The sequence below is a fragment of the Nannospalax galili genome, unplaced genomic scaffold (assembly GCF_000622305.1).
Source record: "Nannospalax galili isolate Female #2095 unplaced genomic scaffold, S.galili_v1.0 scaffold409, whole genome shotgun sequence".
In the NCBI taxonomy this organism is placed as follows: Eukaryota; Metazoa; Chordata; class Mammalia; order Rodentia; family Spalacidae; genus Nannospalax; species Nannospalax galili.
The window spans coordinates 2190577-2216934 of NW_008360308.1; the positions used below are offsets into that span (position 1 = coordinate 2190577).

At 37.4% G+C, this 26358-nt stretch overlaps 1 protein-coding gene across 1 annotated transcript in view; it reads right to left on the minus strand.

The window, feature by feature from the left end:
• Positions 1-26358, minus strand: part of Wapl (WAPL cohesin release factor) — a 95230-nt gene that overhangs the window by 49167 nt on the left and 19705 nt on the right. Inside the window, exons 3-4 of the mRNA XM_029559291.1 lie at positions 22587-23633; positions 18917-19035 (exon numbers count right to left, since the gene is read on the minus strand). Coding sequence (XP_029415151.1) covers positions 18917-19035; positions 22587-23633 — 1166 coding nt within the window. The remainder of the gene's footprint in view (positions 1-18916; positions 19036-22586; positions 23634-26358) is intronic.

Sequence of the window (26358 nt, forward strand, 5' to 3'; positions counted from 1 at the left end):
ATTCTGAAAATAAGCAGTGTTAAGTAATCCACCAAAGGAAATCTAAAATAGTCATACAACCTTGGGGTGAAGTACCAAAAAGATTAAAGCATAGCCCAACACTTGGCCCAAGATCAGTTGTGGGGTTTTTGTTACTGTTTTTTTTGTTTGTTTTTTAATGGTCTTCCTAAAAAGTCAAGGGCAACTAACAGCCTTTTCTACTTGGCTGATGAGAAGTATTTATGGTAGGCTCCTAAATACATATAAAGACAAAAAAGTCTGAATTTTAGTCTCATTCTATTCTCTACTTTTTATTTTTAACATTTATTATTTTTACTTTATATGTGTAAGTGTACTACCTATATGCATGCAAGGGCACCTGTGTGGTGCAATGTCCTCGGAGGTCAGAGTCCCCCGCGACTAGAGTCATGGTTAGTTGTTAGCTGCCATGTGGGTACTGGGAATTGAACCTGGATCCTCTGCAAGAGCAGACAGTGCTCTTAACTGCTCAGCCATCTCTCCAGCCCCCCTATTCTCTACTTTTTAAAAACATTTTTTTCACTTATTTTTAACATGGTCCTGAGTTGTTGTTTTTTTTTCTGGATAGCTTCTCCAATATTTTATGTAATAACATGTAAATGATAACTTAACAATAACAACTACATTTAAATTTAATGTGGAATTACAGATCAAGTGAAGTGTAATCTTTCAGTTGAGGACATCTCTACCTGAAGCTAACAATACTGACCAGAACCCATGGCTTGGTTTTTAAACAACAGACTGTAGGTGGCACAGCACAGTAATCCCCAAGAAAGGGTGACCAATTACAGGTGGCCAGAGTTTAAAGGCAAAAATGACACAAAAAGGGAGATTTCAGAGTTCAACAGAAAAAGAATCTCAGCTAAAGGAGATGGAACAGAGAGTCCAGCAAGATAAAGGTAGATGGAGTTTATAAGATACAGTATATCAAGGGGACTGGAGAGAAAGCTCAGGGGTGAAGAGTACTGTCTGCTCTTGGAGAAGACCTGGGTTCAATTCCCAGCACCCACATGGCAGCTGACCTCCTTGAGTACTGCATGATGCAGGTGTACTTGCACAAATGCAGGCAATACATTCATACATATAAAATAAAAATAATTTTTAAAAAAAGACATAAAAGAGGGGTTAGGGATTTAGCTCAGTGGTAGAGTGCTTGCCTAGCAAGCACAAGGCCCTGGGTTCGGTCCTCAGCTCTGGAGGAAAAAAAAGACAAAAGATACAGTATCAAATGACAGGGATTTGGAAAAAACTCTGGAGATCTATACAGTCTCTTCAAGTATGCAGCTGAGTCCTGAAGTGCCAGAGTGTAAGGAAACTACCTGAGGCCAGATAAAAGATTTCCCCAAAGGAAGAAAGGAAATAATTGGCAGGAATTTTCCCCTTGAGATGGGAAAAGTTCATGCTCCCCACTTGTCATGGCAGAAAATCTCTTTTAGGGGAACTGAGCAAAACAAAGGGGTATGGGGATAATTACTCCAAGAAAAACAGCTGCTTTCCCACATAAAAATTTAATGCCTTGAAAAGATCAAATATAGCCTAACTAATTTGAGAACAAACCGAAACTTGTTGGGAAATATCCAACACCCAACAAAGTAAAATTTTGTCTAGCATGTTATTAAAAGTTACTAGGAGTCAGATTTTTGACTCACACCTATAATCCCACCACTCAAGAGGATGAGTTAAAAGGATCACTGCAAGGTTGAAATCAACCTGGGCTACATAGTATCAGGCCAAATTAAGACTGTCTCAAAACAAATAAAACAAGATCACTGGGCATGCAAAAGAGCAAAAACAAAACTTAATGAGGAGAGGGAGAAAAAAAAAACAGTCACAGGAAAGTATCTAGGAATAATACAGATAAAAATATCAGGAAATTTTTAAAAATGAAAAATTATTCTAGGGGCTGGGGAAATGGTTCAATGTACATAAAGCGCCAGCCTGCCATACATGTATCACCAGAACTCACAAAAAGCCAAGTATAGTAGCACACATCTGTAATTCCCATGTTTATGGATGGATGGGTCAGCTAGCTTGATATAAGCAGTAGTGAACAAGAGAGAGACCCTGCTTCAAACAAGGTAGAAAATGAGGACCAACACCCAAGGTTGTCCTCTGAACATAATATACACACCATGGTACACATACACTCACACTCAACACAGAATACATGAACACTCACACATGAACATGTATACATACATACACACTGCACACATTAGAAAAAATTATTCTGGTTGGGCATGGTGGCACACGCTTTTAATCCCAGCACTCGGGAGGCAGAGGCAGGAGGATCTCTGTGAGTTCAAGACCAGCCTGGTCTACATAATGAATCCAGGACAGCTGGGGCTACAGAGAGACCCTGTTTCAAAAAGACCCAAAAAAAAAAAAAATCTATTTACCACATATTGGGAGATAATATAAACACATGATAAATATAAATACAACAAAACTAAACAGAACTAAACTAAATATGAAAACTGTAATAAAAGACTACAGAGTGCATGTCCTGGGATAGCACTCCTATATTAAACCTTACCCACCCAGGGCTCAGAGACCATTGCAGAAGAGGGGGCAGGAAGATTTTAAGAGCCAAGGGTGGTACATGACCATAAGGAAACAAGAGTCTTCCAGGCTTCTGGAAACTTGCTCATATTAATTTATAGCAATGGTGATGGCACACACAAGACCCACGCAAATTCAAACCAGACAAAAACCCAGCACAGAACTGGGAAAATGGACAGGAGGCGCCAACCTTAGCAGAGGAACTACTGGCAGCTGATCACTGCTGGGTGAGAGTCGATCAAGGAAGTGACAACAGATAGGCTAAACAAGCTCCTGTGGATGAACTCACACTGAGGGACATCTGGGTACACAAACCTGACTTGATAAGCCTTTATATGACAGAATGCATGCAATCTGGTGGGTGGGCTACGGGGATGCAGTTGCGGGGGGGGGGTGTCTAAATATGATTAAGAGGTATCAAATGCACAAAAATTCAATAAAAAATATATAGAGAAAAAATTGTAGCGGATGGATTAACAGATTAGACAATGCAGAATAACTAAAATATATAGCAATGGGAACCACACAAAAGAATTAAGGATTGGTAAAGTATTAATATATAACTAGGACATGGTCATTAGGTCCAAAAAATATACAAAGTAAATCTGCCCTGATAGTCATCCTTCTAGAATGATTGTATGAAGTTAACAGGAAACAATACTGCTCCTAAGGACATTATACAACTATGAAGTACTACAAGGACACTTTTCTTTCAGTGACTTCTCTTTTTTGAGACAGGTCTCACTATGTAGCCCTGGTTGTTGTGGAAATCACTACACAGACCAGGCTGGCCTTGAACTCAGATCTGCCTGCCTTACAAGTGAAAACTTTGTTCAGTATAATCTAATCAACAGAAGCTCTAGGGATGGTTATCATGGCACATACCTGCAGTCCCAGCAGTTGGGAGGTGGAGGTAAGAGGATCAGGAATTCAAGGTCATCCTCAACTATATAGCTTAGTTTGAGGCCAGCCTGGTCTTCATGAGACCCTGTCTCAAACTCCACCTCTCCCTAACCCCTAAAAAGAAACTTATAGAGTTTTATTCATGTTCCCTCAGTTCCTGTCTCCTTGTCAGCACCACCCTGATGGGTTCCTGAAATCATGACCCTGCTCCTGCTCATGAAGGAGCTGAGTCCAGTAGGGATATTGCCCAGTCCTGTGGGTAAGAGGCTATAAGCAAGAGTTAATAACCCTTATGATATCTCATAGCAAAAGAATTTTGTATTCCTTCAGTCAGACAATCTTCTCAAATGGTTAGAGACCATCCATGGAGCTAACAAGGTATATAAAAATCTAGTCAGCCACCCTTACATTATACCCATGATGAGGTTTCTCATTCCCTATTATTGCTCCAAAATGATAATCTGGCATTATCTGCATGGATTCCCTAAAGGACAAATACTCCTCTACCTACATGGTGTCAAGCCATCCTTCTTTCCATCCAGAGCTTTATACAGCATCAATGGCCCTTTGAAACCACGTGCTGACAAGCTCTGAAAAAACCTCATAGCCTATCAAATATTGTTAAATATAGGCAAGAAAACTACTCAAAGCAAGTCTCTAGTCAAGAGACCTGGGCAATCCAGCCCTTTCTGCCTTTTTATTTCTTCCTTAGGTGGTCTTCCCTTTACTTTCTTTCTGTATAGGCCTCTGTGTCTTGAAACACATTAGTTTTCTTTGCTTCTATTTTTTAAACCAGGTCTCTGGTTGAGCCCTTTTGACATATTAAATATATTTAATTGCGTTCTTAAGAAACAAAAATAAAAACATGGAAGAAAGAAAGTGGGGCTTAGGAGGAAAAGAAAACTGCTATTTGACATCATTATCAGCATAAAAGCCTCTGTTAGAGGATCGACATTTGAACAGAGATAGAGCCTTGATTTAAAAACCCAGACCTGGAGCTACAAATAAAAAGAGATTTGTAGATAGAATACTTTACGATTATATTACCTTCAGTTTCCAAGAAAAAAAGACCTGTGGTCCAGTGTATAGTTCAGACTTGAGGCTGACCTTTTTATACCTAGTTCTGCTTTGCTTTGGGCTTTTCAAACATTGTTAATTTAAATTACACAAAAACTCAGGGTTCCTTTAAAATCTATTTTTGTGGGGTTTTCTTTTTTTTTTTTTTTCATTTTGTTTGTTTAGAGAGGGTCTTATAACCCCAACTGGCCTGAAACTCACCATACAGACCAGGCTGGCCACAATCTCACAGAGATCCACCTGCCTCTGCCTCCCAACTGCTGCAATCAAAGGAGTGCATTCTCCTTTAAAATCTTATACTTCATAAAGGCAGGCAGATCTTTGTGAGTTCAAGGCTATCCTGGTCTACACAGCAAATTCCAGGCCAGCTGGGGCTACAGGGAGACCTTGTCTCAAAAAAAACCCCAAAAAACAAAAAAAAACCTTACACTTCGTAAGATTTTGTAGTTCCTCTGGTATTTCACTAAATCAATAAACCACAGTTTGTCAGATATAGGATATACCTGTTGATTTTAAGCTTGTGAAAACAGGACACATGTAAGATGATTAGAGACATGAAAAATACTTTAAGATGTTGGCTGAAATTCTGCCAAATTTACAAATTTTCAACTTAAGGAACTAAAATATTTGGCACTAAACAAAGACTGATGAAAGATGCCTCAAGATCCTCATAAATCAACATTTATGAACCCACTAGGAATCTATTCTGTCTCAGACACTGGAAAACAAAACAAAACAAAACAAAAAACTAGTCACCATTCTCAAAAAAAAATTCTGGTATTAGGGCTCACAGTGTGTGGCTCAGTTGGCCTTAGGTTCAATCCCTAGCACAGCATAAAACCAGGCATCTTCAGTTATGCTGAGGAATTGGAGGTCATGGTGCTTGGGTGCTTGGGATATATGAGATTATCTCCAGAGAAAGACAAAAGGAAAAAGAAAACTCTCTCCTATAGTATTTTGTGATTAGTGCTTAAAAATTGTTGTTGTTGTTGTTGTTGTTACTGTTATTATCCAAAATGTTTGGTGGATCAAGTGCTTTGGGTTTCAGAATTTGGGGCATGTTTTAGCATTTGCATATACACAAAAGACATTTTGGGAGATAGGACCCAAACCTAAAAATGAAATTAATTCATACTCAAACACAATACACAAACACATACACTCAAACACAATTTTACAAAAAAAAAAAAAATTTGTGCAAGAAACATTTGAAGGTGTCAAATTTTCCACTTGTGATATTTTGTTAAGTGTTTAAATTTCACATTTCAGAGTGAGATGCTTAAATGGTTCCTATCATCATTAGCATGACTCTCAAGAAAGTGAAGTCAAGGGTATGATGGTTTAGTAGGTGTGGTGGTTTGAATGACAATATCCCCTATAGGCTCCAAGTATTTGGACATTTTTGTCCCCAAATGATGGGGCTGTTTTGGGAGATCTTAGGTGTGGCTATCCTGGAGGAAGCACATCTCTGGGGGTGGGCTTAGAGAGTTCTTAAGCCTTGTAGGCTCTCCAGTTGCTCTCTTGCTTCCTGTGCCTGATGGATGATGTACAGCTTCTGCTGCACTTCCTCCAGCCACCTCTGCCACCATGCCTCCCCGCCAAGATGGACTGTAACTCCCCTGGAACTGTAAGCTCAAATAAATTCTTCCTTTCATAAGTTGTTTTGGTCAGTGTGTCTATCACAGCAACAGTAGGGTGACTAATATACAGTGGGTAAAGGCACTTTCTACCAAGTCTGATAACTGAGTTCAATCCCTGGAGCCCACATGGTAGAAAGAGAGAACCAACTATGGAAGGCTATCCTGATTTCTACATGTGCACCGTGATAGCACATATACAGATACATACAAATAAATAAATAAATAAATAAATAAATAAATAAATAACAAAAGAGTGAAAAGAAAACAGGTAACATGGTTAAGCAAAATCATTTTCCAAATGCCTGAATCATAGATTATCTTTAAGTAAAATATATTGCAAAATGGAAGAAAATGAAGTTTTCAGCCAGGCATGGTGACGCATGCCTTTAATCCCAGCACTCGGAAGGCAGAGGGAAGAGGATCTCTGTGAGTACCAGGCCAGCTGGGACTACAGGGGAGACCCTGTCTCAAAAAGATCCCCCCCCCAAAAGAAAGTAAAGCTTTCAACTATAAATGCTTCAGTATGTGTCTGACCTACCCACTTGCTAAATGTCAAATGCATGCCTGTTCTCAGGCTCCTAATTAACCTATTTTCTAGAAAATGTTATACTGAATTTTTTTTTTACTTTCAAACTTTAAAATCATCTGAACTAAAGGAAACTAAAAGATTAACGATACTTTAATTTCTTACTAAAATACTTCCAGAGCTGGGTGTGGTAGTGCATGCCTTTAATTCAGCACTTGGGAGGCAGCGGCAGGTGTATCTTTGTGAGTTCGAGGTCAGCCTGGTCTACATAGTGAGTTCCAAGATAGCTGGGGCTACAAGGAGACCCTGTCTCAAAAAAGGCAAAAAAAAAAAATAAAATAAAATAACCTTCCAGAATGAAATAAGAAAAAGAATTATATAGAAAAAAAAATTAAACTTTCTCATCTTTTTATTTCATTAGTTATATAAATCAATGATTTGAATGTCTGGTTTGATATTCTAATACTATTTCAACCATTTAACATTCCAGTGGAGAAGAATATTCTAAACAGTCTTTAAAACGTTAACTCTTTTTATTCCCTTTTTGCATCCAAGATCAGCTAGTACACAGAAAGCCATGTACTGAATAAAGGTAATGATGAAAGAAAAGGGAATCAAAACTGACCTTCTTCCATACCCAGACTCAGCCAGAACTCGTTCAACAACTCTAGATGATCAATCGATCAACTGTAAATGGATGGCAGTGACTTTTAACTTTCACATTCTCCTGGTATTCATCATCATCAGATCAACACCTATACTCTTTATTCAGGCTTCATATGCATTAATGTCTCAGGTTTCTAGTTTTGGGGACTTTAGTAGACACTACAACACCACCTCGCTGTCTGAATCCTATAATAAGGTAAATTCTCAAATACAGAAAAGTAGCTCTCAACAAACCCATTAGACCAAAAAAAAAAGCTGTTTCCTGAGAGTGGGTTCCAACTGCTAAAGCAAGAACTGTATGGAAAGAACATTTGTTCTTGGGTGAGATGTGGGAGTACTTGTCCTTTAGAGTCTCTTCAGTTTAAGATTCTGTTTTTAAGTTGATAACCTATACAAATTCAATTAAGGAAACAAAAACTGAGTTTATAAAATATAAAGCTACACTGAACTCTAAAATTGCAGGTTTACACAACTGCAATTTTCTAACACAAATGAATATGTACTCGTGGTTTATAATGCAAAATAATTTTTAATCTAATTGCCCAGAAGCTTACTAACTAGTGTCATATTGAATGACAGAAGGGAAGAAAAAATTTAAGTCCAGAATGTTCCTTAGAGAGTTAGACAAAAGATAGGGCCAGATGGGCCCAGTATTTAAACTGCAGGAAAATGCTGAAAGTAGTGGTAGAAATATGTGGGAACTGAAAGCACAACTGACTTTATGTCCATTTCCTCAATGACCCAGCAGCAGTCCTAACTACAAAACAAGATAGCCAGCACCCCAGGAAAACACTACCCTCCAAGCACTGAAGGTGATTTTGGCTGATTATAAAAATCATTGCCTTAGAAGCCAGCAAAAGCATGCAGGAGCTGAATATAAAGTGGGCAGAGCAGGCAGAAGGAATGATCTAAGTATAGCAGCACATATATGACAGCTGCAAATTCTGTGTGTGAGGTAGGGAAATTGTAGCCAGAAATCAGAAACTGGTTAACATTTGATGAAAAAAACTAAAATTTCCAAAGATTGGTCACTAAAGCCTAACCTAGGTTATTTAAATCCAGGATATGTTCAAATCCAATTCCTGCAATCTTATCTTTAGTTTCCCAACTAACAAGTGACTTTTTAAAGCTATTATTTCAACAGAATTTTTTAACCAGTTTTCTTCACCCTTCTCATCTGAATTACTTTTCTACTGCTGTGATAAAAACATGACCAAAGCAATAGAAAGAATAGGCTACTGGGCTTACAGTTCCAGAAGCTCTTTAAGAGTTCAACATGGCTGGGGAGGCATTTCAGGAGGCAGCTGGAGCAGAAAGCTGAGGGCTCACATCTTCACACACAGGAAGCAGAAACAGAAACTGCAACTGTGACAAGGCTTCTATGAAATCTCAAGGCTCACATCCATCAAAGACATCCTTCAGCAAAACCACACCTCCTGAAAGGTTCCATGACCTCCAAATAGCACCACCAACTAACTGTTCAAATACTGGGAGTCTTTGGGGGATATTCTCACTCAAACCACATCATCTTTATCAGTATGTATTCTCTTAGCTGGCCCTCAAACCTTGCCTAAGTAACCCTTTCCTATACTTCTAGTGAGGTGAAAACTGTCACAGATGACATGCTTCAAAAAATAAATGTTTCTAATATGAGGAGGTAGGGAGAAGGAAAGGAAACTCTTGAGTAGACCATGTCAATGTCACTAAGGTGAGAAGATGACCTATGTGATCAAGAAAATGATGACAAATATTAGGACTGAGCAAATGGCTAAACATGCTGACAATAATGACAATCAGATTTCTCACTACAGGCAAAAGGTAGTCCAAGAGGAAAGTGAGAAGAATATAATAAACATGGTGTTAGATCAGAAGCATCAGTGTGAACTCGGGCTCTACAAAAATAAGTATGTGTTCATAGGTTTGAAAAGAGAAAAAAAATAGAACATATGGGGCTAGAGATAGTTTAGATATAGAAAGGGATTGCCTGGCATGTGCAAGGCCCTGAGTGTGAGATAGCAGATTCAATTTCCTAGGCTTAAAAAAAAAAAAAAAAAAAAAAAAAAAAAAAAAAATCTGTGTATTTTTACATGTTTCAAAGCTCTGTGTACTCAACAAGGTCCAGAAGCAATGATATCTTAGAAGTAACGTTGAACACTTTACTGTTTCAGTAAAGAAATGCAAAATGATGAGATATTTTCAAAAGCAAGAGTTTCAGAAATAAAACAACAAAAACAGTTTCAAAATATCAATGCCTCTATCATTTAAATGATTAACAGTGACAAAATCATTGAATAAAACAGAAATCCATGTCATGATAAATATATGCACAGATTCTTAGATATATGAGAGAGAAAAAAGATAGACAAAGAGACCAACTACTAATAACTTTTGAGATAGAGTCTCCCGATGTAGACTAGGCTGGCCTTGAACTCACAGCAATCTGCCTGCCTCTGCCTCCCAAGTGCTGGGATTAAAGGTATGCGCCACCATGCCCGGCCCAGAAGGAAGAATGTTAACTAGGAAATAATTTTGGCAACCATTATAGTAAAAATTGATTAAGGATCAATGCTAAATCTAGAGAGTGGAAAGTTTAATGAGGAAAAGGTAAGAAACCTAATAGATACCACCTCAATCAAGTGATCAATTAACATCAACAGTAATGGGACAAACTTACAAACTGACCTGGTGTACCACTATGCATCATAAATGGTATGATGCAATGAGAATGTAGTATCCTCTGGTATTCCTACCAAAGACATGGCACCAAAACTGAATCACAAGGAAATATCAGAAAAATGTCAAGTTAAGGGAAGCTCTACAAAATCACCCCTTCAGGCCTAGGTATGAAACACAGCTGGTAGAGTGCTTGCCTAGCATGCATAAGATCCTGGGTTTGATCCCCAGCACCATATAGGCAAGGTGCATACCTATAGTCCCAGCACTTGGGAGGTGGACATCCAAGAACAGGTCATCCTTGGTACAAAGTGAGCTACATATGTAACTTCAAAGACGTCAAAAAGCTAGAAAACGCCTATTTTAGCAGATTAGAGACTTCTGACAACCCAGTATAAGTATCCTGAATTGGATCATCATAGGCTCTTTGTTTAGGAAATGTGGTTTATTTGCTTTGCTAAAAAGTACTTTTCCCTGGGTCGACTGGTAAAATTTGTATATATTTTTACCAATATATGGCTGAAAGTCTTTCACAACTTTAAGAGGATTAGGGGAGGGGTAGGCATTTCCTCTCCAAGGGACATGTGATGTTTAAAGACTTTTCAGTAATAAGAACTACAGAAGGTGTTCTTGGCATTTATTTAGTAGGCAGAGGTAAAGAATGCTGGTAAGGCAGACCTGTTGAGTTCAAGGCTAACCTGGTCTACATATTAAGTTCCATGCCAGCTGGGACTACAGGGAAACCTTGTCTCAAAAAAGACCAAAAAAATTTTTTTTCTTATGTATTTGGTACAAAATGTCAATAAATAGCACTTAGGTTGAAACACTCTGATAGGGAGAATAGGAAATTCTTGAAACTCAAAGCTATACTACCTCTTAATTCTTTGGAAATGGGTTCTTGGTACTTTTAAATTTAATCGGATTGGAGAACCAACTCCAGAAAAATCCATATACTCCCCAGTGGCCTATCACCTACAGCTCTGAGAGAGTTTCTATTACAACAAAGATGGAGACAATTGCTAAGAACATTTCCTCTATTGACCCAGACATCCCCACCCTCTTATCCCCTAGGTAGCTCAAAGATGATCTGCATTTAAAATTCCTTGGAGAGGCAGGGCGTGATGGCACACGCCTGTAGTCCCAGTGCTTGGGAGGTGGTAGGGTGTGGAGATCCTCTGTGAATTCGAGGCCAGCCTGGTCTACATAGTGAGTTCCAGGACAGCTGGGGCTACTGGGAAACCCTGTTTCAAAAAGACAAAAAACAAAAACAAAAACAGAAAACCCAAAAACTTGGAGAACTGAGCTTTCTCATTTCTCACACACACACAAAAAATTGTTGTATATACTTATATCTCTTTAGAGAATAAAATAATAAACCATTGTGTTAAGATAGGGTTCTATTATATCTTTCAAGTAAACTCAATCTTATAGCTTTTTAAGTTTAAAAAGCTCTGACACTACCATATCATGTCTATCAACAATAAATAGGACTGCTACCAACTCAGTTTGTCATGACCTCATTTACTTCAGGCCAGATAAATTCCTTCAAAATCAGGTCAAGTACATGTACACTGATGCCTTTAGGGTCTGTCAATAGCAAAGAAAAAAAAAAAAATCACTCACTGTTGAATTTAAAATTAAGTTTAAAAAGCTGAACACAAAGCTGGAGGTATAGCTCAGTGGGACAGCAACTGATTAAGACAAACAAAGCCTTAGGTTAGATCCCAACACTACAAAAACAAAATAAAAACACCTAAAAAACTACAAATAAACACACATGAACTCAACTGAATATTGAAGTAACATAAAATCCATATCACATACACTATGCTAAATTTAAAGTAACACTATCAGTATGAACTTACACAGCTTATTTTTCAATGTATTACCTACATCTGTCTGATGACTTGGCCTAATAGCAATGTACAGTTAGCATACAGACACTGGTTTCTAAGCATTTATCCACACCAAAAGAACCAAGAATTCTAGGAGAAATTAATCCTTTGATGGGAAAAAAGTTAAGTACATCATGAAACTCAGTCATTTTGTGTGTAGAAAGCAAAGGAGTACTCAAAGATATTAAGATTATATCAGAATGGAACAAGAGACAGTTTGAAATGGTTCACACTGACCAAATTTAAAGCTATGGCTTCAGAGAAAAGGAAAAGCCAAAACCTATCAAATGATATCTAGTAAGTAAAAATAATTTTTATTGTACATATTTAAGGAATACAAAATGTTTTGATGAACATATATATAACCGAAATGATTACTACAAATTAACAAATTAATCTATCTATCATTTCCATAATTACTTTGTTTTGGTGTGTGGTTAGAAGACCTAAAACCTATCTTTTAGCAAATTTTCAATATACATTACAACATTAACGATAGTTCTTCTGTACACTAGATTTTGGACTTACTAATTCTGCCTAATTTCAATAGTCTCCAACTGTCAGCATAACAAATGATGTATGTAAGGTTCAACACTAGATGAAAACTGTAGTGAATTAAAATAATGGAGGGGCTAGGATAGAGGGCCCAGGTGAAGAACAGTTAGGAACCTTAACTAAGAGTAGTTAAGAACCTCTGTTCTTGGAGAGGACCCAGGTTTAGTTCCCAACACTCACATGACAGTTAACAATCATCAATAATTCCAGTTCTAGGGGATTTAATGTCCTCTTCTGACCTCCATGGGCATTGCATGTACATGGCACACTTACAAGCAGACAACACACTCATAAAGAAACATAATATTCAAACTAAATCAAATCCAGTTTGTAGGTTTAATCTCCAGTATCCTAAGCCAACAGCGGTATAACAAGCTAAATAATATTAAGGAAATAAATTAGATAACTTCTAATGTAGAGCATTCCAAATAACAAATATCACACGTTCATAAGAAAAATAGATGAAAGAGAATTTTTTTAAATGAAGAAACTGTTTAAGACTTAAAAATACTAAACTGCTAGTATAAGATTCTAGTTGGGGGGGGGGACACTAAAAGACATTTCATTAAAGGAGGGCCAAGCAATGTCACTGGACCCTTAATGGAGTATCCAGCCATTCTTCCCAGCCAACTGTATGTAATTCGACCCTAATCACACATGGCCTCCTGGATTTGGGGAGGGCTAAAGTATACAATCTGTAGAAGGCTAGGAAGAGAAGGCAAGACCCATGCTGGGTAAAGGCTACCTAGTGTGCACACCCTCAGGTCACACATATACCTCAGCAACCCCTCAGTTATCTCGGTAAGTAACCTCGATAAATTCATTGGTTCCCCAGTAAAACATTTATGAAACATTGGCTTGACACTAGAACCTTAAAAGGGAATAAACATTGCTTAGCATTCCCCAGGAAAAGAAGTTTCACAACCAATGGAAAATCTATTTGTTAATGCTATTATGTCTCATAATTATTTAAAAAAAATGAGAATGTAAAAGATATTAAAAGGATATGGGAATGGAAATATTTTCAAAAATAGAAAAAATAAGAAAAAGCCTAAGCAAGTGATGAAGATCTGTTTAGGTTTGTTATAAAGGATGAGACAAAAATAATATATACGTAATCTTAAAATTTTCATAGTTTAGTCAACTAGTTTAAGGAACAAAATATAAATCTAGTCAATGTTTATCTGAGAATATTTGGTTTTTTAACTAAGTCTTATCTACATAGTACATGATAATTAAAAGTATCAGACTGGTGGAACTAACCTTATTGGATTTTTAACAGCCATACTTTAAGGCCTATACTAATGTGGTCAGAGGGACTAAAAAAAACAGTTTTTGCCCCTTGCCTTCCAAGGTCAATCAAGTTCCAGGGGACTATGGAATATCTCTCAAAATGTCCTGTTAAGTGTGGTGAGTCACCTGTCCTCTTGTTCAGGAAGGACATGGAGACCTCACGAGATGGACTTGAACCAGCATCCAGTCACAAAGAGGAGGGTCAACTCAGAGGAAACATCTCAATCATGCTTCCAAGTGAAGCCAGACATGGTCAAACAGGGCCTTTGACTTATCTTCACATAGATGGAACTGGTTTAAAAAAAAAAAGGAGCCAGGAGCTCCTCCCAAGCCCATGTGACTGACCCCCAAGGAACAGATCCTCAAATGTACTTAAATGTAAAATTAAATTGACTTATTTGGGCCAAGTGTATGGTCTTAAACACCCAAAAGGAAAAGTATAACCAAAGAGTAAAGTCATCAGTATACTTCTTCAAGAGTTCAAGGGATTACACTTCCCAGACATTAAGCTTAAATCTATATAAAAAGTTATTTAGACAATCATTTCTGATTGATGATTTTGTTCCTAACCAGAAAGTGCCGCCCAGATGTAAGACTTCAAATCTTAGTCTCCAATACTGTAGTGCCCACCTGTAGCTAAGGGAGACAACCAGCTTTTGTTCTAAAATGATGGATAAATTTGTTTTCTCCCCTATATAGAAGCCTTTGAGAGGGAACTGACACTGATTCTAACCACTCCAACAGCTATCAAAATACCTGAAAGCAAATCCTAAATCCATCACTCTAGAGTCCAGCCTTGGAAGACAAGAGAAAAATGAGGAAGAACCCAACAGAGGGATAATTTTAGAAGCCCTTGTCAAGAAATTCCAATAAACTCTCATACGAACATGTGAAAATTGCCCTGTTCTGACTTTTTTCTAGTTCCCTGCCTAGAACTTGTAATGCTAATTACTCTTGCCTTTACTTCTCCTTCACATGCCCTATTCATGATTCAAGGACTTTCTTTTCCCCTTAGAGACAAGAGTTATGCAATTTGGTAGTCTTTTTAGATAGACCCACTGAAGAGGTACTCCAAGTGCCTCATCCTGCATCCCTGTTCAGCATGGAAGAGACCAGAGAGGTCTGCGTCCCTATTTCCTATTGGCAATTTGGATAACCCCTTCAGAGGATGGTGTGGTAAGAATAGGCAGTAGAAACTGGCTGGGCATTTAGGGTAAAAAGATCCCAAAGAAATGTAGCCGGTTTCTTGGCTAAAAGTCAAAATGACCTTGGGCCTGTTAGCAACATACTCTGTCCAAAGGCCAAAAATGTCAAAAAAGTATTTGGGAGCTTGTATCTAATCCTTAAAAGATTTTAGGGTTATCTCTTCAGAGGGGGGAAATGTTAGAGTACCCAAAAGCCCCATAAAAATAAATAAATGAAAGAAAAAAAAAATAGTGATTGTGAGATATGGGAGGTATTGGAAGGGAGGGAGTGGGCATGGATTTTATCAAAACACCTTATATGCATGTATGAAATTCTCAATAAAGTTTTTGTAAAAGTTAAAAAAAATTATTGAAATGTACCACCAAAAAAAAGATATTTTGAGCACTTTCTGAAGAAAACTGAATATGAATTAGGCACCAGATTTATTTCAAAAAGTCATTTAAGTGTTTAGTCATATAACCAGCTACATATGAAATTTTTTTTAAGAAATGTATGCTATATGTAACTTACTTTCAAATACTATAGTATATAGGTGATAAATATTCTATAATGAACATGTTATATAGAAAGAGGGAGAGAAGGAATAACTGTGCACACCATTACGGCAAAATGTTAACTGGAAATGAACACATGTGGAGAGATATCAGCATCTGTTGTACTGCATTCCACATTTTCTGTGTATCTGAACTTCCTAATAAAGTTTGGGACATAGAGAATACAGTAGAACACTACTAATCAACAGTTCTCAAAGTGTGGGTTATGGACACACCAGGGACCCATCAAACTTTTTCAGCCTAAACCATTTTCATAATAAACAGTACCATGTTTTCTGCCTTTCTCACTATGTTGAAATTCCTGCAGAGTGCTGAAAGACACAGTAGAACTGATGGCATCTTAGCATAAATCTAGCTCAAGTCTTCAAACCATACTAGTTGTATTCTATACTGCCACAAACTACATTTAAAAAATAAATGTCACAGGGCTGGAGAGATGGCTCAACGGTTAAGAACACTAGTTGTTCTTGCAAAAGACCCGGGTTCGAATCCCAGCACCCACATGGCAGCTAACAATTGTCCATAATTCCAGTCCCAGGGGATCTGACAGCCTCTTCTGACCTCCTCTGGCACTGCACGACACGGGTGCACTTACCTACATGCAGGCAATACACGCATACGCATAAAATAAAATAAAAAATGTCAGTTTCACATAAAGCCCTTAAGAAGAAATTACTGATTTTATTAAATCTCAACCCATGAATATATATATACTAATGATCTGTGTGCCAAAACAAGCATGCAAGAAATAAAAACAAAACAAAAAAAACCACTTTTGCATACAAAATAATGGGGATTTTATTAAGGAAAACTTTTTTGAGTATGCGATGATCTAGTCACTTATTTCTAGACCATCATTCTTTATTTGAAAGGCTGACAAACATGATTATTCAGACTTGTGTATCTGGCAGAAATATTCTTGTAGAGGAACAAAGTGGGACTGGCACTGTCAGTTATTTCCTTTGAAGCATTTGGTGCCAATGAAAAAATTCTGAACTCTCTAGTGAAAGCTAAGATTTTGGAGAACTTGAACTACTACTGTGCACATAATGGCTTCCCAGTACTTACAAACTTTCCTGATCAGTTTGGCAATGTAACATGAATTTCTGGTAAGTATATAATGGTCTGTGTCACCATTAGAAAGACCTGTATAATGGCTGTAACCAGCACTTTCCAAATGAACATTATGTAAGGTTACAAGGCATGTATGAGTAAAAGAACGATTCAAAAATGTAAGGAAGAACAACTGATTTTAACATCTTCAGCATGAAAGGTTGGGTTTAATCTTTAAAAAACTCACATTTGAGTTTTGGTTTACTACACCAAAGAATATCCAAAAATCACTTGAAAATGCTATCAAAAATACAACCATAGGTTGGATTTTCTTCAAATATTTCAATTGATAGCACAATAAAATATACTGAATGCAAAGGTATAAGAATTCAGCTGGGCATGGTAGCGCATGCCTGTAGTCCCCGCACTTGGGAGGCAGAGGCAGGCAGATCTCTGTGAGTTCAAGGCCAGCCTGGTCTACATGGTGAGTTCCAGGCCAGTTGGGACTACAGGGAGACCCTGCCTTAAAAAAAACCGAAAGAAAAAACAAACCAATTTACATAGTAATATAAATGTTTATGAAAATTATTTTTAAAACAAAAATTGTTTAGAAAGAATAACATTGTTTTGCCTTTGTTTTTGTGAATCATTTTAAAGGCTGACTTGAAAAACAGTTGAATTCTTATGCTTTTTTTTTTTTTTTTTTTTTTTTTTTTTTTTTTTTAAAAAAAAAAAAAAAAAAGAAATATGGTCTCCCTGTGGCCCCAGCTGGCCTGGAACTTGCTGTGTCAACCAGGTTGGCCTTGAGATCTGCCTGCCTCTGCCTCCCAAGTGCTGGGATTAAAGGTATGCGTCATAATTATAAATATATACATTTGGAATTTGATTTTCATTTCCAATCTGATAAGAGGCTTTTGGTTGTCTTCTTTTTAACCACATTTGTAGAGACATGGTCCTGACATGTGGCCCAATTTGGCCTGGAACTTGAAATGCTTCTGCCTCAGGTTCCCAACTGCTGGTATCACAAGTATGTACCATATACTAGGCTCTAACCTGATACATACTGATAGTATCCGTATCACTAAAAGCTCTTTGAGGGTCAATACACTTGTTAAAAATGGGGGCTGGACCAGTTATGGTTTGCACAAGCCTTTAATCCCAGGCTTTTGATCCTACCACTCTCAGGAAGCAGACGCAGGAAGATCTCTGTAAGATTAAGATTGAGGCTAGCAAGTTCCAGACTAGTTGGGGCTAAAGGGAGACCCTGTCTCAAAAAAAAGAATGGGTGTTGAAGAGATGGCTCCAGCACTGGCTGTTCTTACAGAGGATCTGAGTTCTGTTCCCAGCACCCACATGGTACCTGGCCTCCATGAATACTGCATGCACATGGTGCATTTACAAACATACAGGAAAAACACTCATACACATTACACATAAACTAAAATTATATAAATAAATAAATTTTCCAAAAAAACCCTGTATAAAAATGGTTCTGAAACCTCCTTCTTCCATTGAAAAATATTGCTCTGGAAAATAACACTTGCCATGAATCATTTTATGAAAACTTAAAACTTTTATCAAAGTACGGTACAGCACAATTATTTTGAAGAGATACCCAATGGGCTTTTACATATATAAAAGAAAAAAATAATAAGGCCATAGAAAATGTACTTAAGATAAGATCTTGTCTCAAAAATACATACACAAATGACTAATAAACACATGAAAAGATACCAAAACCAATAATCATTAGAGAAATGAAAATCAAAGCCTAAATATTTCACACCTATTACAACAACTTTTGTCTAATGGCAACTGTTGGCAAGGATATGGAGAAAATAGATCCTTCTTGTATTGCTGATGAGGATATAAAATGCAATGGCCACTGTGCAAAACAGTCTGTACAGTTACTTGAAATATTAAGACTATGATACGACTCCAGACACATATCTAAAAGAACTGAAAAGAGATTGAAACAGATATATAGAAGATCCCTGACTCACACACTTTCAACTTGAAGATCATGTAAAAGCAACTGGAATTCAGTAAACTGTACTTTTAATGCTACTAACTTGTACACTAGAGCACAGATAAATTATTTTTTAAGGTTATGTATACTTTGCTATAATTTTTTAAAATGGATTACAGGTACATTAAAAAAATGGCTTACAGGAACCCTGTGAATGGTACTACCATGATAACCTTGCTAAAACTTTTCAATAATTTAAAAAAAAAAAAAAAAAGCTGAGCTTTTCAATAACAAATAGCAGAAATCAACAACAGTGCTTTACTTACCCTTTTGGGGCCACTAAAAATCTTTCTGGTATTTTCCTTGGATTTATCTCCTTGTTTATTTATGGGCTTCTTCACACTTTCAGGCACACCAGGCAAGTCCTCCGTAAAATCCAAGTTTTCTGAAATGGTAATCAAAACTAGCTAGCTTTCCAGTATTTCAAGTTATCAGAAAACCTAAGACTTTTTTTGACATAATGTTGGAATAAAGAATAAAGGAATAAAAGTATTTAGGGTTGACAACATACACTCTTACTCTCTATTCAAAAACCTGGTTGTTACATATGTACTCTACATTTGTGTTAATGGCAAAAATCACCTATTTTCTTTTTTGAGAACGGGTACTGCTATGTAGACCAGGATGGCCTGGAATTCACTGTTTCCCAGAGTGGCTTTGAACTCAGGACAATCCTCCTGCTCCAGCCTCCTGAATACAAAAATTACAAATATGCACCTCCAAGCCTAACTTAATGTTATTTTCCAAAATAAAAATTGAACTATAAATATCATATAACTGCCAGATATCTTCAGTACTAATGATGATATATAATTTACACACACTTGTAAAATATCAAGTGTTACCTACATTTCACATTTTTCTAAACTTTAAGTTCACTGAATCATGTTACCTTAAAATAAACACTGGCATCTACAAAGATGGCCACATTTAAAAAAGCAAAAAATATCTCTGGATATGGTAGCACAGGTTAGTTATCCCAGCACTTGGGAGGATAAACCAAGAGGAAAACAAAACAAACAACAACAAAGATAACTATCCTTGGCAAAAGATACAGAGTGACCAAGTACAATGCTGTTCAATTATTTATGGGTCTTCACACAGAATTACTGAAGGATCAGGTCACTTCCCAAATCTAACCTAAACAAATCAAGAATGAGAAGGCCTCAACTTTTAAAATGCTGGTAAGTTATAATGTTATTCAATGTCAATTTCATTTCTGAAAGTAAGCCTAATTTCACATTTTAAAATGTAATTACTCCAAGATGTAAAAACAGGAGATTTAGCCAGGCGTGGTGGCACCTGCCTTTAGTCCCAACACTCAGGAGGCAGAGGCAGGCAGATCTCTGTGAGTTCAAGGCCAGCTTGGTCTATATATCAAGTGCCAGGCCAGCTGGGGCTACAGGGGGACCCTGTCTCAAAAAGATCAAAACAAAAGAACAAAAAAAACAACAAAAAACAACAACAGATTTTTATACTGGGCAGGGTGGCACACATCTTTAATCAAAATCCTCAGGAGGCAAAGATAGGAGGATCTCTGTTGAGCTGGAGGCCAACCTGATCTACATAGTGAGTTTTAGGTTGGCTGGGACTAGGGAGACCCTGTCAAAAAACAAACATAAACAAAAACAAAAAAAAACCAGGAAATTTTATTTAAACTACAGATTAGAATAGGTTCCTATCCAGGTTAACCTAAAAGTCAAACTGCAGCACGACAAGAGCTCAAGTACTACACATCATTACCTACCAAACAGATCTCAAGTAGTTATAAAGGCTGCTGCAAATTTTAGTCCTCTTCAAGAGAATCAACACAGCACTGAATAAATTCTGACATACTTTTTTTTTTGAGGGGGGGGAGTCTAGCAGCTTTTAATTCCAATTTTGAAACAAAGGCTGACTCTTATCTGGGGCTGAGGGTGCAGCTCAGTGATAGAGCAAGTCTCTCAAGTGCAATTCAATCCCCAGCACCAGAAAAAAGAACAATTCCAATCAGGGAGCTGGAGAGATGGCTCACCAGTTAAGAGCACTGGCTGTTCTTGCAGAGGTTCAGTTCCCAACATCCATATGGCAGCTAACAACCAACAACTCAGTTCCAGGGAATCCAACATCTTCTACAGGCATTGCACACATGGGTACACTTACATACATGCAAGCAAAACACTCATACACATAAAAATAAATTAAAAAAAAAAATTGGGAGGGGAAGTTTTGAGACAGGGTCTCCCTGTAGCCCCAGCTGACCTTGATCTCACAGAGAACTGTCTGCCTCTGCCTCCCAAGTACTAGGATTAAAGGCTAGCTAAAAATAAATTTTAAAAAAGTAAAACTAGGACTGGAGAGATGGCTCAGCGGTTAAGAACACTGACTGTTCTTACAGAAGACACGGGTTCCCAGCAGAATCCCAGCACCCACATGGTAGCTAACAACTGTCTGTAATTCCAGTTCCAGGGGATCCAACAGCCTCTTCTGTCCTCCCCAGGCATTGCATGACATGGGTTCACTTACCTACACCCAGGCAATACACACATATACATAAAATAATAAAATAAAATAAAGTTTTTTAAAAAAAGTATATAAAAATAGTAAAAGTAGGGCTGGAGAGATGGCTCAGTGGTTAAGAACACTGACTGTTCTTGCAGAAGACCCAGGTTCAAATCCCAGCACCTGCATGGCAGCTAACTACTGTACTTACCTACATGCAGGCAATACATGCATACACATAAAATAAAAATGATAAAATATTTTTTAAAAAGTAAAACTATACTACAAAAAGATTAATTCCAATTAGGCCAAGTATTTTTAAGTCTAATAAGACCAAGTGGTTTAAGCATTCTCAAGTATGATATATTCAATGAGATTCTATATTCACAAATACCACTAAAATTCTAATTCACCATGACACCATTTCTACAACCCTAACAGGAGAAAAGCTTTATTTAACAACTAAACCAATCCAGACAAGCTGTATCTGGTTAAGAAACCCTGTATCCCAGAAGCTTTCACATAGCCTTCTGTTTTTTTTGTCTTTTTGAGACAGGGTCTCCTTGTAGCCCCAGCTGTCCTGGAACTCATTTTGTAGACCAGGCTGGCCTTGAACTCACAAAGATCCGCCTGCCTCTGCCTCCCAAATGCTGGAATTAAAGGTGTGTACCACCACACCCAGCCACATAGCCTTCTTAACTTCCCAGTAAATCTCTACACAAGGCCCTGGTCAGGTAACAACTTCACTAGAGAAGAGCTATCTCAGTTGCTCGTCTCACAGCAGGGACTGAACTTCTAGAGGACCTTATCACTGAATCTACAATCTTTAAGAGACAAATTTTCATTATTAAAAGAGAATACTTAGTACTTTTCAATCTTATGAAACCAATGAGAATTTGAGAATATTTTAATTTTGAGCTAATTACCAAAGGTTTTGATTAGTTTCATTTTTCTAGCCTTTTCCTCATTAAAACCATCTGTTATCAGTAATCTAAATGTCCAAAACTTATCCTTATGTCTCCAATCCATTTGGATTTTCAAAGCTAAACCACCAAGGTATTTGGTATCCCTGTCCCAAAAACTCAGTTTAAAACTCTCCTGTGCAGAGCTAGGGATGTAGTTCAGTGGAGTGTGTTGAGCATGTGTGAAGCTCTGGGATTGAAATCTACCCCACCCCACCCCCCAAAAAAAGGAAAGAAAAAAGTCTTAAGTGTAGTCACTGATTTAAGAACACATATAAGACTACCCAGTCCAGCTTACAACTTGGTACTTAATCATTAACACTTAAAATGATATATCTTTGAATAAGGCAATCTATGGGTTCTAAATAGATGTTTCTACTAAAGTTGAATATAACAAACTAAAATTGACTAGGAAAGAAACCAAATATTGATTAAAGTCTGAAAAACAAATTACATACACATATTTATATGTATAGATTTTTAAAATTCTTACCTGCGTTATTAGTATTAGACTGACTGTCCTGGGGACTATCATTGCTTTCAGGGGGAAGCTGCAAGGAAGGGGATGGAGCTGTTTTAGTTCTTTTTTTGCTTGTTTTTCTTTCCACTTGACAGTCGTCATCATCATCATCATCACTTTCACTGAGATCATCAAAGCCAAAATATTTAATTTTGTAATTAGAACTTCCAGAACCTCCTTCGTCACCTCCTGTCTCATCATGATCATCAAAACCAAAAAATTCAAGTTTAACATCCTTTTTGGATTTCGTATTACTAGGTCGAAATCTAGTAGTGGTCTTGGAAGTTGCAATGTCTGCCTTTTTTCTGAGCCGGCCAGCCTCTCCTAAATCTGCAGGAGTGGATGCGGTGAACTCATCCATGCTACGTTCCATGGTGTCCTGGATGGTAACATTACAAACTGACAAGCAAGATGGATGTAAAACCGTGTAATCTCTAGTCCGTCCAACTGTCCCTCTAAAACTGGTCCCACAACTTACACCACCTTTCTTTGCCTGATTCAGGCCATCTTTACTCGAGTCACTGTTTACTTTGGCTAAGGCCTGACTGGTGCCATCCATTAGCTTATCAAAATTTGAAGCTCCTTGAGAGGATTTCACTTTATTGGCCCTACAGTACGTCCTACAGTTGCTCGGCCTAAGAACACTTTGAACAATATCTTCCTCAATGGCTTCATTTAGATTTTCCAGTCGATTTTTTAAATCCTCGTCCTTCATCTCTAAAAGAGGAGGCTCATTATCCAAACTTAAAATGCAGTCTTCTGATCTGATGTCTTCAAAATCATTATCCCACTCATATAAACCAGTTCTTACAGATCCTTTGGTTGGAGAAATTTCAGCTGGAGATTCTGATATTTTCCCAAATTGGGAGTTCCAAGTATCATTGGTTTCCTTAATTTCATCAGCTTTATATTCAGATGCCACTGTGGTTTCTACATTGGGCTTCTTAGTACTATCTTCAGCATTTCTGTGAAAATGGTAGCTATTTTTTTCATTTTCTTCACTAAAATTCTCTACTTTATCTAAAAAATAAAAAATAAGTTAGGACAGAAACACGAATGGCATCAATATGAAAATTAACAAACAGCAGTGCTATCTGAATAGTAGTGCAGACTGAATATTGAAATATCTGCAATAATTTTAAATTGCAAAGAAATTAACGTTTATACAGATATTTGCCCTCCTACCTTGTCAGTATATACAGATGTCGTTTGTCTCCTAGTAACCTATCAATGGGCATCCAAGTCTCTTAAAATTGTCATGCTAAACTCACAAGAGATTTTAGCAGTATTAGAAACTGAATTAAGAAATGTCATTGAGAATAACATTTAGATGACATTTTAGCTTTCAAGTAACTATACTTTAAAAACATTTAGTAGAACTTAAACCAGTTTAACACAACTAATAAAGGTCTTTCAGGCATATTTATATTTATCCAGAATAGGGCCACTCATAAGGTATGCTACTTCTATCTAGAAACCAGCCTGCAGGATGTTTCTCTAGCTATTTCCGTATTTATTCTAACCTTAAAAGTCACATAAATTAAAGTCACGTAAGTTCAAGGAATTTTTAACAGTGGTTCTAATGCCTAGGGGGCTACAGTGTCTATTTATGAATATGAACCAGTATTGTAAATCTTACCTTGCTTATTCATTTTACACTTGGGGAATTCATTTTGGTTGCCTTCAACTTTTTTTGTGTATGTTTTTGAAGCAGGGTCTCCCTGTAGCCCCAGCTGTCCTGGAACTCATTATGTAGACCAGGCTGTCCTTGAACTCACAGAGATCCACCTGCCTCTGCCTTCCAGAGTGCTGGGACTACAGGCGTGGACCACCATGCCCAGCTCTGCCTTAAACTTTTATCATTAGAAACATTTATATTTTGCACTTTTCCAAGTAAAAGACAGCAAAAGACAGCAGTATGATTCAAACTAGTATTATGGTTCCCTAAGCATTTGTTAGTAGATAAATACTGGTAAAATCACGTTTGCCCTAACCAAACAATAACATCACTTTAAGAAAAATGCGTCTAGCAGGGCATGGTAATACATGCCTTTAATTCCAGAAATGGGAAGCAGAGGCAGAGGCAGGTAGATCTCTATGTGATAGAGGCCTGCCTGGTCTCCATGGCAAGTTCTAGGCTAGCTAGGGCTACAGGAAGACAGATCTCAAAAAAAAAAAAAAAAAAAAACCTAAAAACAAAAAACTCATCTCTACACATCTAAGATAAAAAGAGAAAAAAAATTATCACACATATTTACTTATTTTTTTTATGATATTTATTTATTCATTTATTATTCCATCTGGCCTGGAACTTGCTATGTAGACCAGGTTGGCCTCCATCTTACAGAGATCTGCCTGCTTCTGCTTCCTGAGTGCTGGGATTAAAGGCAGGTCCTATCCCCTGGCCATATATAAATCTTAATTAGAATACTTTCAAATGCAGTCAAGAGGGACACTTTACATGGTGGACTCACTATATAATTTTTAATGCTACCCCAATGGATTTAAATAGAACTTAACTGTGTCATAGTCCTATCTGTGTAATCCCAGCAATATGGGAAGTTGAGGCAGAAGGAGCAGGAATTCAAGGCCAGGCTGGGCTACAGAGTGAATTCAAACCTAGCTCAGGAAGCTTAATAAGACACTGATTCAAGACACTGATTCAAAATAAAAAGCAATGAGGGCTGAGTACTGATTTAACTCACTGCCTAGCATGTATGAGGCCCTAGGTTCAATCATTCAATAATTCAGCTAAGATTTATATTTGCTTACTGACAGGAGATACCTAATTTATAAACATTTTAGTCTTACACATTTTCCCAAAGAACAGTAAGCTAGAGTTTTCTTAAATGCCAGAAACATCAGTCAGTAATCCTAAGACACTGAAAAGCTAAAATTTAAAAGCTAACACTGGATACTCTGGAGGGGTCATAATTACAAGCAAAGTCAAGTCTAAAACCAAACCTCCCACTTTTGTAAAGAAGGAATTGAACATGGCTGTCTAGAGGCTTGTACTACCCTGGTTAAGCAGCCCCCACCCCATAGAGCTCCTACCTTAGAGTCTTCCTGAGAGTTTCAATTTCCTATTCAGCTGAACCAACCACCCTATGCTATCTGCTTCCTAGAGTCACTGAATGAATTACTGGGAATAAACGCTGATGAAAATCCCTGATATGCTTAACAGTGTACAGGTCTTCGAGATATCACTAAGTATTAAGCTACAGCATTTTTATTACATTTTTGTTTATTTGTGTGGGGGGGGGTGCACATGCCATGGTGCTTGTGCAGAAGTCCCTGAAGAATTTGCAGGAGTCAGTTCTCTCTTTCTACCATATGGGTTCTGGGAACAGAACTCAGGTCCTCAGACTTAGCAGCTGACACTTTTATTATTGACCGCTCTTGCCAGTCCAAACTACCTATTTTTATAGTTGTATAGTATTTCATTACTTTTTTAGTTTTTGTGGGGTCTTTTTGCTGTGATTTTTGTTTTTGTGACAGGGTCTCCCTCTCTGGAGTCCAAGCTGATCTCAAACTAGTGGCCCCCTGACTCAACCTCCCAAGTGGTGGAAATACAGGCAAGTGTCTTCCACATCTTGCTATCTCAAAACGTAGACTTTTTAAGTACAAACATCCTTCTAACTTGAAAGAAATGTGTGAAAATAGACTTAAATAGTCTTAAAAATTACTACTTCAAGTTTATTACCTTTGTTTCTTTTATATTCAAGAGTGTACATGGTGCATTTCA